Source organism: Quercus robur, chromosome 5 (genome assembly GCF_932294415.1).
Source record: "Quercus robur chromosome 5, dhQueRobu3.1, whole genome shotgun sequence".
Classification (NCBI taxonomy): domain Eukaryota; kingdom Viridiplantae; phylum Streptophyta; class Magnoliopsida; order Fagales; family Fagaceae; genus Quercus; species Quercus robur.
The window spans coordinates 78,443,625-78,457,437 of record NC_065538.1 but is presented as its reverse complement, the minus strand read 5'-3'; the positions used below and the strand labels follow the sequence as shown (position 1 = coordinate 78,457,437).

Sequence of the window (13,813 nt, the reverse complement as noted above, 5' to 3'; positions counted from 1 at the left end):
TCAGGTAAACATGCTATGGCAAGTTTCTTTACACCTTTATGTCTTACAAGATTGATTTTCTTTTACACGGTTTGTTAATTTAATCTATTTTTTCTTGGCAATTCTATTGGTAATAGGCCTGGTCTACTGGGAATGAACAAATATGAGTTTGCAAAAACTTACTGTGCTGCCAGAGTTGTCCGTGATTCAACTCATTCTTAGATAGATTGCTTTAGCCCATTGGGCTCTTTTGTTTGAGAAGGTGGCGAATTATCCCCCTTTCTGGTTTGGAGGTCCAGTGGCAGTGGGCTGATGGATGGGCTAGGTCCGTTTGTTTGTTCTGATCTGTAGTTCTTTAATAAAACTTCTTATTATTCCAAAAATATATATATATATATATAAAATATATATATATATATATATATATATTCTATTTTGATTTCATGACATTTCTTTTTATTTTCTTTTCTTTTTTTCTTTTTTTTTTATAAAAAAAAGTATTATCTCATTTCATTAATATAAAAACATGAACATGAGCATTTCAATTATTAACAAAATCACACCACAAAAATGAGAAATAAAACAGAGAGAGAATCAATTTAATTTGCCACAAAAAATCAAAATTACTAAACAAAATGACAATTCTTATGAGAATCTTAATGAAATTGATAGAAGTCCATATTTCTTTATTTTTTTAAATTAGTATTTTCTATTTTTTTCTTCCAAAAATGAAAAATTCATCATTTTCTTGGGATTGAATTAGGCTAGGAAGATACCGATCCTTTTCCTACTCCATGGCAGCTAGCTGCCAGGACATGGTAAACTAAAATATTGCAGGGCTAGTCAAGTGAATTTGGTTTACCAGTTGCATGCCTAACCGACGTAACCGCGGATACTGGAAACCACAACGTGACGCTCTCTAAAGGTTTTCCAGAAAACAGATTGTTTATTAGTAATTTTTTCTTGACAAGAACATGTCTTTGAAAATTTAGGAATTAGTGAATTACCACTTATTTTAAAATTTACATTTTAGAGGAAAAATAAAATAAGAAATGAAAACTTTTTTTTTTCTTTTTTAAAATTTAATTGATTCAACATATAAGGAAAATTAGTCTACACTCTACCAAGAACAAGTTTGGAGGTTAGGTTATGTTGTAAGAAGGTGTGAAGTACACATGCACGCTTAAATTGTTTATCAGTCTCTAAAAAATAATTATTTAATGGACACATTGGTAAATAAAGAAATTTATCACAACTGAGAACTTGAAAAGAAATTTGGATTTAAAAATTTTGGGGCATAACAATACATATAAGAAGTCCACATTCAAATAATAAAAAAATAGTTTATATTGCAAAGTAAGATTTACATTTTATAGTTTATATTGCAGTAGTATTAATGTGAGATCTAAATTATATATTAAATAAATGTGTACAACAAAAAAAAATAAAATTACAATATTATATAATTTTTGCAAATATTTACAATAAAAGATTTATATGTTAGTACCATTTTTTATGAATATAAAATTTACATGTTGTATACATTTACTTCTTTTACGATATAAGATTCATATGTTTGTATAACGTAAACCTATATATATTGGTAAAAAAATGATAAAATTTTAATTTTACCAGGAACCGTGGCCTATTATGTGAGGTTTGTTTATCAAACCTTTTATAGGGAAATTGGCGGTGCGAGAAGAGAAGATGCCGACAGTGGCATCTACGTGATCACATTAATAGATAAAAAAATTTATCACAAATTAAATTTGAAAAGAAATTTGGAATTATAAATTTAGGGAATAACAATACATATAAGAAGTTCAAATTGTAGTATTTGACGTGTACTTGAATTATTTAAATTAATCGTTTCAAGTGGAATATTGCGACCCCAATTTACAAACCATTATCTTGGACATAACTCAGTTATTGAAGCCCCATTATTAGTTATGCTGGAACTATTGTCATTCTGTACTGAAGTGGATGATACAATATTGCTTTGCATAAAACTTGTAGGCTGTGTTGGCGTTGGAATTGGATCCAAATTGCCGTTAAGCATGAGAACAATAGAAGTCATATTTGGTCTGTCACTTACATTTTCTTGAACACATAGAAGCCCAATTATGATACATTTCAACATTTCAGTTATTGGACCACCTCTCAATGTGGGATCTATAAGATTTGAAGTTGTCTCCTCCCTCCAATTTTTCCATGCCTGTCAAAGCAGTTCATTATGCACATACAAAATTAAGGAAAACATTCAATTATGTACTTTCCGATTCATGATTTTTTTGTTTATAAAAAGGAAATGTTTACTCTATACTTTGTAGTCATACTCACATAGCTTAGAAGATACTCTGAGTTTTCTCCATCATGGAAATGAGTGATTTTTTGTCCACTCAAAACCTCCAAAATTAGCACACCAAAACTAAAGACATCTAACTTTATTGAAAACTGTCCAAGCATTGCATACTTGGGTGCCATATATTCACTGCATTTCAATATCAACAAATCTATTTTCAATTTAAATTGTAATAAATCAATGATTCTGTTTAAAATTTTTATTTCCATGTTTGTTATGGCAATAATATGGTTTTGCCCTAAGAAAAGAAGACTAGTAAAATCTAGTATATAAGACATGCATAAATATTATCTGTCATCAACTATTGTGTTTTACTATACTTACTAGATCCTAACAATTCTATTTGTATTGCCTTCAGTTTGATCTAATACAAACATTCTTGCCATACCAAAATCTGAAATTTTAGGATTCATTTCTACATCTAAAAGAATATTACTAGGTTTGAGATCACGATGAATAATCCAAAGTCTTGAGTTCTCGTGAAGATATAGAAGTCCTCGAGCAATGCCTTTTATAATTTTGAAATGCTTTTCCCAATTGAAATGTGCACACTTCATTGGATCTTTATATTCAAGAAATTATATTCTTTAGTCATATACCATGAAATTCAAAAGAATTTATTAGAATCACATAATATAAATTGAAGAGAGAATGTAACAATACCAAAAATGTAGTAATCGAGGCTTCTATTAGGCACAAATTCATATATAAGAAGTCTCTCATTCCCTTCCAAGCAAAATCCAAGGAGTCTAACTAAATTTTGATGTTGAAGCTTGGCCACTAATAGAACCTCTTTCTTAAACTCCAAATCTCCTTGTTGAGAGTTTCTTGATAACCTTTTCACAGCTATCTCTTGTCCATTTAAAAGCTTTCCCTGAAATTATTTGCATAATATGTAAATTAAAAAACTTAAGTCAATCACTTTGATTGAATTTAAAACGTTGGTTTAACACAGTTTGAATTTAACATCTTTCCATATCATAATGTTTTCCTACCTTGTAAACTATCCCAAATCCACCTTTCCCAAGTTTATTTGCATCAGAAAAGTTGTTTGTCGCAGCTTTAATAGTGCTAAAGTCGTATTGGAGGGATTCCACACTTTTTATTCCTTCCACAGCTTCAAATTAATAGGAAACAAGTTATAAACAATCAAACGATTTAAGTACTTTCTTTAAATAGTATCATTTCTCTTAAGAGTCAAAACTAGGGTAAATGTGTCTCCTATTCAAAATTTCTTTGCCAAATAGAGTACCTATATATATATGGCGGAGCCCATGTAGGATAACACCTCTCAGATAAGTGGATGACATGCTAGCAATATTGAAACTAATTGATTATAAGTGACTTACTTTCATAATTTTCCTTTGACTTCCTGACTCTAACAAATATACAAATGCTAATGGTAAGCATCATAGCAATAATAGATGGAACAACAATGATGATGGCAGTTCGAGTTTTCTTTCTCTTCATTCCTGAGAAAACCAAAAGCGTCTCGTCAAATATATTTAAACCAAAAAAAAAATCATGTCAATTGTTGAATTCAGTTATTCATCCGTGGGTAGATTGGTCCTACTAAACAAAATCACACCACACAAGAAATAAAGAAGGGATAAAGGAGAGAGAGTATTTGTGAAACATATAATTTGATTTGCCACAAAAAGACAAAATCATTACCCAAAATGACAAATCCTATGGGAATATTAGGAAATTGATGAGTTCATATTCAATAAAAAAATTATGGTGAATAATTTTTTTATTTTTTTTAATCTCAATAAGGAAGTTTTGATCTGATACAATAATTGAGGTTATTACATCGCATAATTGCACTTTTAATTTCAGAAAAAAAAAAAAAAAAAAAAAAAAAAAGAGAGAGAGAAGGTAGTAAGATATATATATATATATATATATATATATATTAAAAGTGAACTTTTTTTAGTTGTCTTATCGCAGTCGATCTCAGCTCCGGAGCTGCCTACATGAGAATTATCATACCTGTTATAGGAATTGGCAGAGGAGGAGGAGGAGAAGATGCCGAAAATGGCGGCCGCGGTGATGTTGCATAAGCAACGTTAAAAAAAGAGTAGGTCTCAAACCTATAATTACAGCTGGGTGCATAAGTTCTCCCGCCTTCCGATCCAACAACAGGTGGAATATTTCCGTAAATATCTGTTAAACAATCACTGCAGTTTTACTCGGACAAATCAGGAGTGCACTGCACAAGCACATATAATGTGCGTAAGTCCGGGGCGACTGATGTTCTCACCGCACACTTGAGAGAAATACCACCTGATGCAGCTTCACTTCTCATGCTTTCAAACAGTGTCTCAAGCACCCTTTTGTACCCATCTTGGGCTGATACGCTGTCAGTGTTCCACATGAACATTGAGGGATTAATTTCCATGATGCCAAATATGGAGCGGTCAGAGAAGCGTATCATGCAATAATCGTACCATCCTATTGCCTCCTTCTGATTTGGGCAGAGTTGTGGGAGAAAACTCGAAGCGTTCTTGAGGCAACCAAGACAATCATCTTGCTCAATATCTCTTCTACAAAGACCAATTGCATAAACTTTGTCGGGGTCTTGGCCCTTAGAATCAGGGTAAAAGCCGTTTTCAACTTGTGTGTTGGAGGAGATGGAAGAGAGGACAAGGCTGAGGTTTGCCTCGTAGGTACTGTTAGTGGTGTAGTTACCCTGAATGTTAAAACATGAATGGTATAGGTACATTTGCTGGGCGGTGGCTTGAGCAATGAGTGTGAACATGGGATACAGGATGGCAAGTAGTGTCGAAGAAATCATTGCCATGTAGTAACATGGATAGATTAATGCCTAGAAGCTTTATCGAGGAGGGCTGAACTAGTTTCTAACAATCAATTTTTGTGTTGTTTCCTAGCTCAAAGCATTGATATGAAGTCAAAGTAATCTACAAAGTATTAGTATTTGTAAAATTGATATTTTTTTTCATTTTTTTAGGATTAACTAGGCTAGGTAGCTACCGATCATTTTACTATGTCATTGCAGCAGTCATGGCCGCCAGTTAGGGCTTGTTAAACTAAAATATTGAAGGTCTGTATATTGATTTGGTCAACGATGATGACCCAACTCTGTCTTAGAGATAAAATTATGTTAGGGCATTATATAATCAACGTAAGTTGTTGCTGCTCAGACTCTATTTCTGAACTCTATGTCAAAGTTTTATTTACTTTGGAATTAGCTTCTTTAAGCTAGTGAATTAAAGGAAGCAATATAACAACTTATGGACCATTATTTTCTAGACGAAATTACACCCAAAATGAACGTGTGTCAAGAAACAATAATTTTAGGATGACCCTTTAGTGGTGCCTCACCCTTAAAGAAATAATTTTTTATTTTCTTGGTAATCACACACTCACCATATTGTGCTCTGTTCTCGCATTACATCTCTGTCCACACATACACAGAGGCAAAAAAAGCAGATTTGATCCCTATAAATATGGGATTCTTAAATTATCCTCGTAAATTAAAGGTGAAAATGTACTTTTGACTCTTACATTTTGGGTCAATTCTCATTTTTGTTCTAAAATTGATTTTGCTATTAATGTAGTCCCTAAAAAAAGAAAATTGTTTTTATTTCGGTCCCTACTGTCAACCCACTAACAGAAACCTCCTGCGTGAAAAACGGAGGGGCTTGTTGACATGGCGTTAGCGTGACGCTAATGTGGCCATTAAAAAATGATTTGGCATTTTTTAAGTGCCACATCAGCATTTTAATTTTTTTACAAAAAAAAAAAAAAAAACTATGTCAGAAAATTTAAAATTTTTAATTTAATTAAAAAAACTTAAATCTAATTTAATTAAAAATTTTAATTAAAAAAAATTTCTTAATGTTATTCATGTTCTTCAACTTATTCTTCATTTTACAATTTGTTCTTCATACTCTTCCCAAATCGAACTCAGCAACCAAGAACTCAAATCCATCACAAGAACACAAACCCAACAACCCAAGAACTCAAACCCAGATCACTAAGACATAAATAAAAACAAGAAGAAAAAACCCAAATTCAACACCTCAAAGATCATCAAACCCAGCACCATCGAATCTACTACAAATCAAGACCATCGAATTCTTCATGTTCTTCCTCAAATTCTAACACAATCATTATCGAATTCTTAGCAAATCAAATCCATAAACCCAGTTAACAAACCAACCCATATCAAGAAACCAATCGCAACAAACCCAGATCAACACAATCAAACTCAGACCAACAAAATCAAACCTAGATCCCACCACCACTAATCGACACAATCAAGCCACCACCACCCCGCCGATCAAAAACATTTCTCCATAACATGAACTTCAGCTTAAAACCCACAAAAATTCCAGAACATGACCACCACCGACTGACAAAATCAAGCCACCACCACCCCGCCGATCAAAAGCATTTCTCCATAACATGAACTTCAGCACAAAAACCCAAAAAAATTCCAAAACATGACCACCACTACCATTGAAAATGTCACTAAACCCACCAATCAATCAACAAACCCACACCAAGACGGTGGCTAAGACCGGCGAGCTCCATTGTGGTCGAGATGGTGGTTGAGACAGAGGTCGAGATCGAGTTCCTTTCTCTTTAAACCACCGCTGATCTCTTCCTCTGGATCTGCTCCAAACTGCCGACCTCATCTCTCTCTCTCTCTCTCTAAACTCTTTTTTGTTTTTGGTACAGCTCTCTCTAAACTCAAATCATGGTTTAAAATGGTCTGATAATAAATAAATAAATAAAATCGTTTGATGCTTTTGACTAACTCACTTAAAGAAAAGTAAATACACTTAAAACTAAAATGATCTAAAGATAATTTTTTTATTGAATTTTCTAATTAATTTAATTAGATTAATAAAAAATCGTTTAAAACTAAAAAAGTAAAGTTTTTGTTTGTTTTTGATTTTTTAAAATCAAAATTAAAATTGAGGAAATAAAATTTTTGTTTTAATTTTTCATTAATAAAAATGGTGAGTTGGCATTTAAAAAATGCCAAATAATGTTTTTAATAATGTTTTAATGGCCACATCAGCGTCATGTCAGCGCCACGTCAGCAAGAAGGTTATTCCGTTTGCCACGTAGGAGGTTTTCGTTAGTGGGTTGATGGCAGGGACCAAAAGAGAAATGATTTTCTTTTTTTAGGGACTACATTAGTAGTGAAATCAATTTTGAGATCAAAATGATAATTGACCCAAAATGTAATGACTAAAAGTGTATTTTCGCCTAAATTAAAATGAGTTCATAACTTAATATATTCCCTAGGTCTTTTGAGAGAGAATCTTTGTCGTCATGACATTATCTCCTCAACGGAAAATGTTTATACGTTGAGTAACGCTATGGACATATAAAAATGCACAACTTTACGCCACAACTCGCTATGTTGTAAGTTGTGATTGGTTGAAATGTGTCCTCATATAGCCCACCATCACACATCTACCAATAACAACTCACCACGTGGCAAATTGTGATATAAAATTGTGCATTTTTATGTATCCATAGCATTACTTAACGCATAAACATTTTCCATTGAGGAGATGATGTCATGACGACAAAGATTCTCTGTCAAAAGACCTAGGGAATATATTAAGTTATTAACTCAATTTAATTTACGAGGATAATGTAAGAATCCCATATTATAGGGATCAAATCTGCTTTTTTTGCCTCTGTGTATGTAATGCGAGAACAGAGCACAGTATGGTGTGTGTGAGTACCATGAAAATAAAAAATTATTTCTTTAAGGGTGAGGCACCACTAAATATTTTTTAAGACAATGGATATTGCTTAGATTTTTTTTTTCCTTATATGTTTGCGTTTTGAAAATATATATGGTCAATCTTAATTAATTTGTTGAGAATTTATAATTAATTTCAAAATTTTCGGAAGTAAAACTATATTTACAATTTACATTCGGAAAAGGATTCAAACGATATAGTTTTCTAGATAATGCCAGGAAAACTATAGACAAAATATAGTTAGATATACTGTAGCAGTGAGCGTAATTTATATACAAAATCGCTTATAGCCCCAATGATAAGAGATCTGAGATTCAATTCCCGCCTACACAAAAAATTGATTGATATCTTGGTCTGATGATAAAAAGCAATCATCAGGAGCGGACGTCATAGATTGAAACTCTAAAATAAAAATAAAAACATTACCTAGGATATAATTCAGTTATTGAAACCTCGTACTTGGTTCCGTTGGAACTGTTGTCCTGTTGTATTAAAGTGGTTGATATATCATTGCTGAGCATAAAATTTGCTGGCTGTGTAGGTACAGGAAGAGTATTACAATTGCCACTAAGCATGAAAACAACTGAAGTCATGTCTGGTCTTTCAGCTACATTTTCTTGAACACATAACAGTCCAATGTTGATACATCTCATCGTTTCAGTTATTGGACTGTCTTTTAACATGGGATCTATGATATTTGAAGCTATACCCTCCCTCCAAACTTTCCATGCCTGTAGAAATATCAACGTGCACATAGCATGTTAATGAAAAAATTGTTTTACTTTCCCTCTTAACTTTTATTTTATTTTTTCAAAAGGAAAAGGGATATGTATACTTTGACATTCATACTCACATAGCTTAGAAGGTATTCATTGTTTTCTTCGTTATGAAAACGAGTAATTTTCTGGCCAGTCAAAATCTCTAACATTAGCACACCAAAACTAAAAACGTCTGATTTGACTGAAAACTGTCCAAACATTGCATACTCTGGAGCCATATATCCACTACATATCAAAATAATAAATCAAATAATCAATTTGAATGGCAGTAAAACTCTTAATGATTATTTATGAGTTTTTATTTTTTATTTCTTTCTTTGTTATGGCTTATTTTGGTGTCATTCCGACACAAGTAGCCTATTGGAATCATTTTTAAAAATTGTGCACAATTCTAGTCATTAGCTCTAAAAACTGTCATGATACTTACTAGGTCCCCACAATTCTATTTGTATTGCCTTCAGTTTGATCCAATACAAACATCCTTGCCATGCCAAAGTCTGAAACTTTAGGGTTCATTTCTGCATCTAATAGAATGTTGCCAGTTTTGAGGTCACGATGGATAATTCGAAGTCGAGAATCTTCATGAAGGTATAGAAGTCCTCGAGCAATGCCTTTTATGATTTTGTAGCGGCTTTCCCAATCTAAATGTGCACGCTTCATTGGATCTGCATATTCATTAAATTCTATTATACAAGAAATATTTTTAAATTTACTCTTGGGAATGAAGAAAAAGACTTAAAATCCAAATGCAATCATTTTTATTACAATATACAAGAACAAAAAAAAAGTAGAAATGCAATTGTACCAAATATGTAGCGATCCAAGCTTCTATTAGGCACAAACTCGTAGATAAGAAGCCTTTCATCTCCTTCTAAGCAGAATCCAAGGAGCCTAACTAAATTTCGATGTTGGAGTTTTGCCACTAACATGACCTCATTTTTAAATTGTAGATCTCCTTGTCTAGACATCTTTGATAGCCTTTTCACAGCTATCTCTCGTCCATTGGAAAGCTTACCCTGAATATATGTGAGAGCAATACATAAATAAAACAATCAAAATCAACTTCAAAAAAATTTAAAAAAATAGTTTTGCAAGTTTAAGCGGATTATTAAAAATTCTTTTGATACCCTGAGGGTTTCCTACCTTATAAACTGTCCCAAATCCACCTTTCCCAAGTTTGAATGCGTCGGAAAAGTTGTCTGTGGCATCTCTGATTGTGCTGAAATCAATTTGTAAGGATTCCACACTTGCTATTTCATCCCCAGCTTCATAAGAGGAAGAAGACGATATATCGTACGCTGTAGTGGGTGAAAGGTTACTTACGGAAAAGGGCTAATCATAATCTTTGCAGCAAAGCTCACAATCTTGTTTTACAAAGTTATTCGAAATTATTAACCAAGAGTTCATTCAAAAACAAAGCTATGGTTTCTAGTTTTTTCTTGAAATATAATAAAAATCGTTTGTCCCATTAAGTGTTCCTCTTCATATTTTTCCCTTCGCAACCTTCATAAGTCGTCCCTTTTTTTATAGAAGTGAGACAGGATATTAGGATACAAATGTGAGACAGGATTTTAACAACTCAAAACCATACATAGCTAAGTGATTTTCCTCTCTTAAAGATTCAAAATTAAAGACATTTGCCGTTTTTATTATGAACAACTATTCCAACTTTGCATGAGAATATTCTTAAAAGTAGACCTTATGCATGTATATCTCACCATAGAAAGTTTGTTCCACAAGAAATAATTTTCCAAATACGTAAGAATGTATATCTTCCCATTCCCTCATTCCAAATTTATGGGGCATGGGATCAACTGTTGCTCACAAATTTGCCTGGTACTCAAAAAATTCATGCAATCCTATGCTTCACATTTTAAAGCTGTTTGATAATATAAAAGAATAGCTTTCAAATTACAAGCAATAATTGAACTTACTTTCAACTTTATCCCTTGGCCTCCTCACTTTCAAAATGATGCAAATGCTTATGACAATTATCATAGTAATTATAACCGTCGGAACAATAATGATGATGACAGTTCGAGTTGTACTCCTCTGCTTTCCTGCAAAAACCAAAAGCATGTTATTACTTTGAGACGTCTATTTTCTGAATTTGAGGCATCCATATAGAGTGGGAGGAATTGTCCAATTATCATCGTTGACACACAAATCACAACTTATTACCACATACTAATGAAGTAGTTCCAGAGGAAAATAACAATACTTTAACATATACTTTCGATAATTGGATCTACTGAAGAAAAATTATAGAACAAAGCGAAGAATTGATATGCAAAACTTAATATATTAAGAAATAATCCATAGAAAGAAAGAAAAAAGAAACAACATACACTGCAACATAACCTTTGGATTGCCAGCAAAAAAGAAACTATAAATATAGCAATCTAACCTTTTCCTCAATTTTATACACAAACTTTTCCTCAATATAGCAATCTAAAAGTGTGTTCAATGCAATCTTATTTAGAATTTTACATGATATGATAGATCCCTAAAATAAAATTTAAATCGTAAAATTTACTTTCTCCATTTCAAAACATTTGTATTCCTTGTAAGAAGAACATGTACCCTAAGAGCAAGAAATAAAGATTTTCCCATTCAATGAAAAAGAAGAATTTATTCCCTCCTATAAGAGGAGACTCATGATAGGACCTACATCTCCCGTGGGAGAAGGGAGAACTTCTCTAATAAAAACGAATAATTTTTTTAGGAAAGTGAAGTATTCAGAGGATTATCTTACCTTCCGGTGATGATGCATCGGCTGTGAGGTCAAAGAAAGCGTTGGTACCATACCTAAAATTACAGCTGGGTGTGTAATATCTCCCACCTTCCTTTCCAAGACAGCATTGTGGAATTTGTCCAGAAATATTTTTCAAGCATGCAATGCAATCCGTCTCAACCAAATCGGGAGTGCATTGCGCATGGGCATATATTGTGGTGTTGGATGAGTCTGGTGCGACTAAGGTTCTTGTAGCACACTTGTAAGAATTACCTGAGGCAGCTTCACTTATCATCCCATCTAACAAGTTCTTTATCACCTTGCTGTACCCATCTACATTCGATACATTCTGAGTACTGTTGTTCCATTGCGAGAAAGCAGGTTGATTTTCCAGGATACATAATAAAGGTCGATTGGAGTACCTTAACATGCAATTGTCGTACCATACTATTGCTTCTTTCTGATTGGGACAAAGCTGTTTGAGAGCAGTTCTTGAGCCATTGAGACAATTACGGCAGAGGTCTTCCTTAATATCTCCTCTACAGAGTCCAATGGCATAAACTCTGTCAGAGACTAGGCCGTAAGAGTAAGGGTAAAAGCCATCTTTAATATTGGTTTCGTTAGTGGAGAAGACCAAGTCCGAGAGGGTTTGATCGAGGTTTGCCTCGTAGGGGCTTCTAGTGCTGTAATTACCCCGATCGTATAAACAGAAGTGGGAGACGCTTGACTGTGCACTAGCTTGAGAAATGAGCATGAACACTGTAGAAAGAAAAAAAAGTAGTGGTGATGAAATCAAAGCCATGTTTTGGGCAAAATGATAGTTAAAATCATGAAGACTTGAAGGTTTATGGAGAAGATAACATAGTTTGATTTAAATGTAATAAATTTTGTCTGCCGTGTTGAAAATCATAGAAAGTTGGCGATCAGGAAAAATCTTTGTTGAATTTTGAGCACATGTCGTTTTCTATGTTGGAACTGAGCTAGGAAACTACCAATAATTTTCCTAAGAAAAGAATTTTCCTTCCTATATACATATGACACGTTCCTATTCGGCAGGTAAGTAAAAACGAGTGGTCAAATGAATTTGGTTAAGACAAAAAAAAAAAAAAAAAAAAAAAAAAAACATAGTAGGCGAATATGTCATCGCACACTTAGCTCCTTTCCATGTTGCATGGTCTAATATATGCCACGTGTATTTTCCAGCGCCTCACTTTGACACACGATCCTTTTTTTCCAGTTTCCATTCCTAGTTTCCCATTTGTAAAAGAATAAAAAATTGTCTCATCACATGTGAAATGAAACCAAGGACTCCGAACCCAAACCCACCCCCACCTTCTACATCCAATGTTAGTTTATTGAGAACCAAAATATTCTTAGTTGACTTTGAAAATTTAATTGAGACAATTTTATTTTATTTTATATTTTCTTTTAAGTGAAATTAAGGTTATAAGGTTTAGGTGGAGAGCAAGAAGGCCAGACAATAGAGAAAGTCTGAATAGTATTAGTTATTGTTGTTATGCCTATTTCCAAGACTTTCTCCCTGATTTTAAACTATTTTTCTTCTTATTAATTTCTTACGTTACAATTACATTTCTTCCAATATTTTCTCACACTTTTATATTTTTATCTCTCCACTATTTTATACCTTAAGGTTACAATACCTCCATCCATTCATCTTACTTTTATTTTTACTCTTCTTCTTGAAAAAGGTTTTTTTTTTTTCTTTTTTTTTTTCAAATTCGTTTGGATAGAAACCTCCAAACTCATTTGATATTTTTTTATTGAATGTGAATTTTGAAAACCTAACTATTGAACATGATTTTAAAAACTGAACCAGACCAACCGGTTTGACTAGTTCAACCAAAAATTGGATCTTAATTCGGCCCATTATTATTAAAAACTAAAAATTAAGAAAAAAATGGAAAAACCGCCAGTGTAACTAGAAAACCAGAAACCGATACGGTTAAACCGGTTTTAAGCTGCTTTGTTCATTAACACTTTAGCCACTGTGTTTTTGACAAAAAATAAAAAAGATAGAGATTTTGTTTCAAATTTAAGAAGAAGAGAGATTTTGACTTTGAAGATGTTGTCATGTCTAAAGCTATGAAGCCTAAGACACCCACATTGACACCAGAAACATCAGATTTACTATATATGAGTTGACACAGTTGAGGAAGAACCGAGGAAGCCCATAAACCAAAGAGAT

General features: G+C 32.9%; 3 protein-coding genes across 5 annotated transcripts; all 3 read right to left on the bottom strand.

Moving 5' to 3' along the window:
- Positions 1-1,749: 1,749 nt before the first annotated feature.
- LOC126727250 (cysteine-rich receptor-like protein kinase 44) lies at positions 1,750-3,851 on the bottom strand. Of its 2 annotated transcripts, XR_007656192.1 has the most exons (3): positions 3,337-3,851; positions 3,005-3,215; positions 2,066-2,194 (listed from the first exon to the last, which is right to left on the bottom strand). XR_007656192.1 is itself a non-coding variant. In XM_050432821.1 (2 exons), the coding sequence occupies exons 1-2, from the start codon at positions 2,617-2,619 to the stop codon at positions 1,886-1,888; spliced, it is 609 nt and encodes a 202-aa protein (XP_050288778.1). In that variant the 5' UTR covers positions 2,620-2,835; the 3' UTR covers positions 1,750-1,885. The 2 variants fall into 2 exon arrangements, 1 of the variants encoding a protein (XP_050288778.1); XM_050432821.1 differs by lacking the exons at positions 3,005-3,215; positions 3,337-3,851 and adding an exon at positions 2,320-2,835 and having other exon boundaries at positions 1,750-2,194.
- A 404-nt stretch (positions 3,852-4,255) lies between these two features.
- LOC126727249 (cysteine-rich receptor-like protein kinase 26) lies at positions 4,256-5,252 on the bottom strand. Its single transcript, XM_050432820.1, has one exon. It carries the CDS (start codon positions 5,142-5,144, stop codon positions 4,530-4,532), a length of 615 nt encoding a protein of 204 aa, XP_050288777.1. The 5' UTR covers positions 5,145-5,252; the 3' UTR covers positions 4,256-4,529.
- Positions 5,253-8,278: 3,026 nt separating this feature from the next.
- LOC126727242 (cysteine-rich receptor-like protein kinase 44) lies at positions 8,279-12,440 on the bottom strand. Of its 2 annotated transcripts, none has more exons than XM_050432811.1 (8): positions 11,629-12,440; positions 10,808-10,933; positions 10,017-10,171; positions 9,679-9,889; positions 9,301-9,538; positions 8,930-9,098; positions 8,521-8,825; positions 8,279-8,419 (listed from the first exon to the last, which is right to left on the bottom strand). In XM_050432811.1, exons 1-8 carry the CDS (start codon positions 12,407-12,409, stop codon positions 8,335-8,337), a joined length of 2,070 nt encoding a protein of 689 aa, XP_050288768.1. In that variant the 5' UTR covers positions 12,410-12,440; the 3' UTR covers positions 8,279-8,334. The 2 variants fall into 2 exon arrangements, with proteins under 2 accessions (XP_050288768.1, XP_050288767.1); XM_050432810.1 differs by having other exon boundaries at positions 8,948-9,098; positions 11,629-12,438.
- Positions 12,441-13,813: the final 1,373 nt, after the last annotated feature.

Coding starts and splice junctions, on each gene's coding strand:
- LOC126727242 (XM_050432811.1), bottom strand. CDS start 12,409: ATGGCTTTGATTTCATCACCACTACTTTTTTTTCTTTCTACAGTGTTC. Junction 10,172..10,807: donor GCCAAGGGATAAAGTTGAAA/GTAAGTTCAATT, acceptor CACCCACTACAG/CGTACGATATATCGTCTTCT. Junction 9,539..9,678: donor CTTGGATCGCTACATATTTG/GTACAATTGCAT, acceptor ATGAATATGCAG/ATCCAATGAAGCGTGCACAT.
- LOC126727249 (XM_050432820.1), bottom strand. CDS start 5,144: ATGGCAATGATTTCTTCGACACTACTTGCCATCCTGTATCCCATGTTC.
- LOC126727250 (XM_050432821.1), bottom strand. CDS start 2,619: ATGTCTTATATACTAGATTTTACTAGTCTTCTTTTCTTAGGGCAAAAC. Junction 2,195..2,319: donor CAGAGTATCTTCTAAGCTAT/GTGAGTATGACT, acceptor CTGCTTTGACAG/GCATGGAAAAATTGGAGGGA.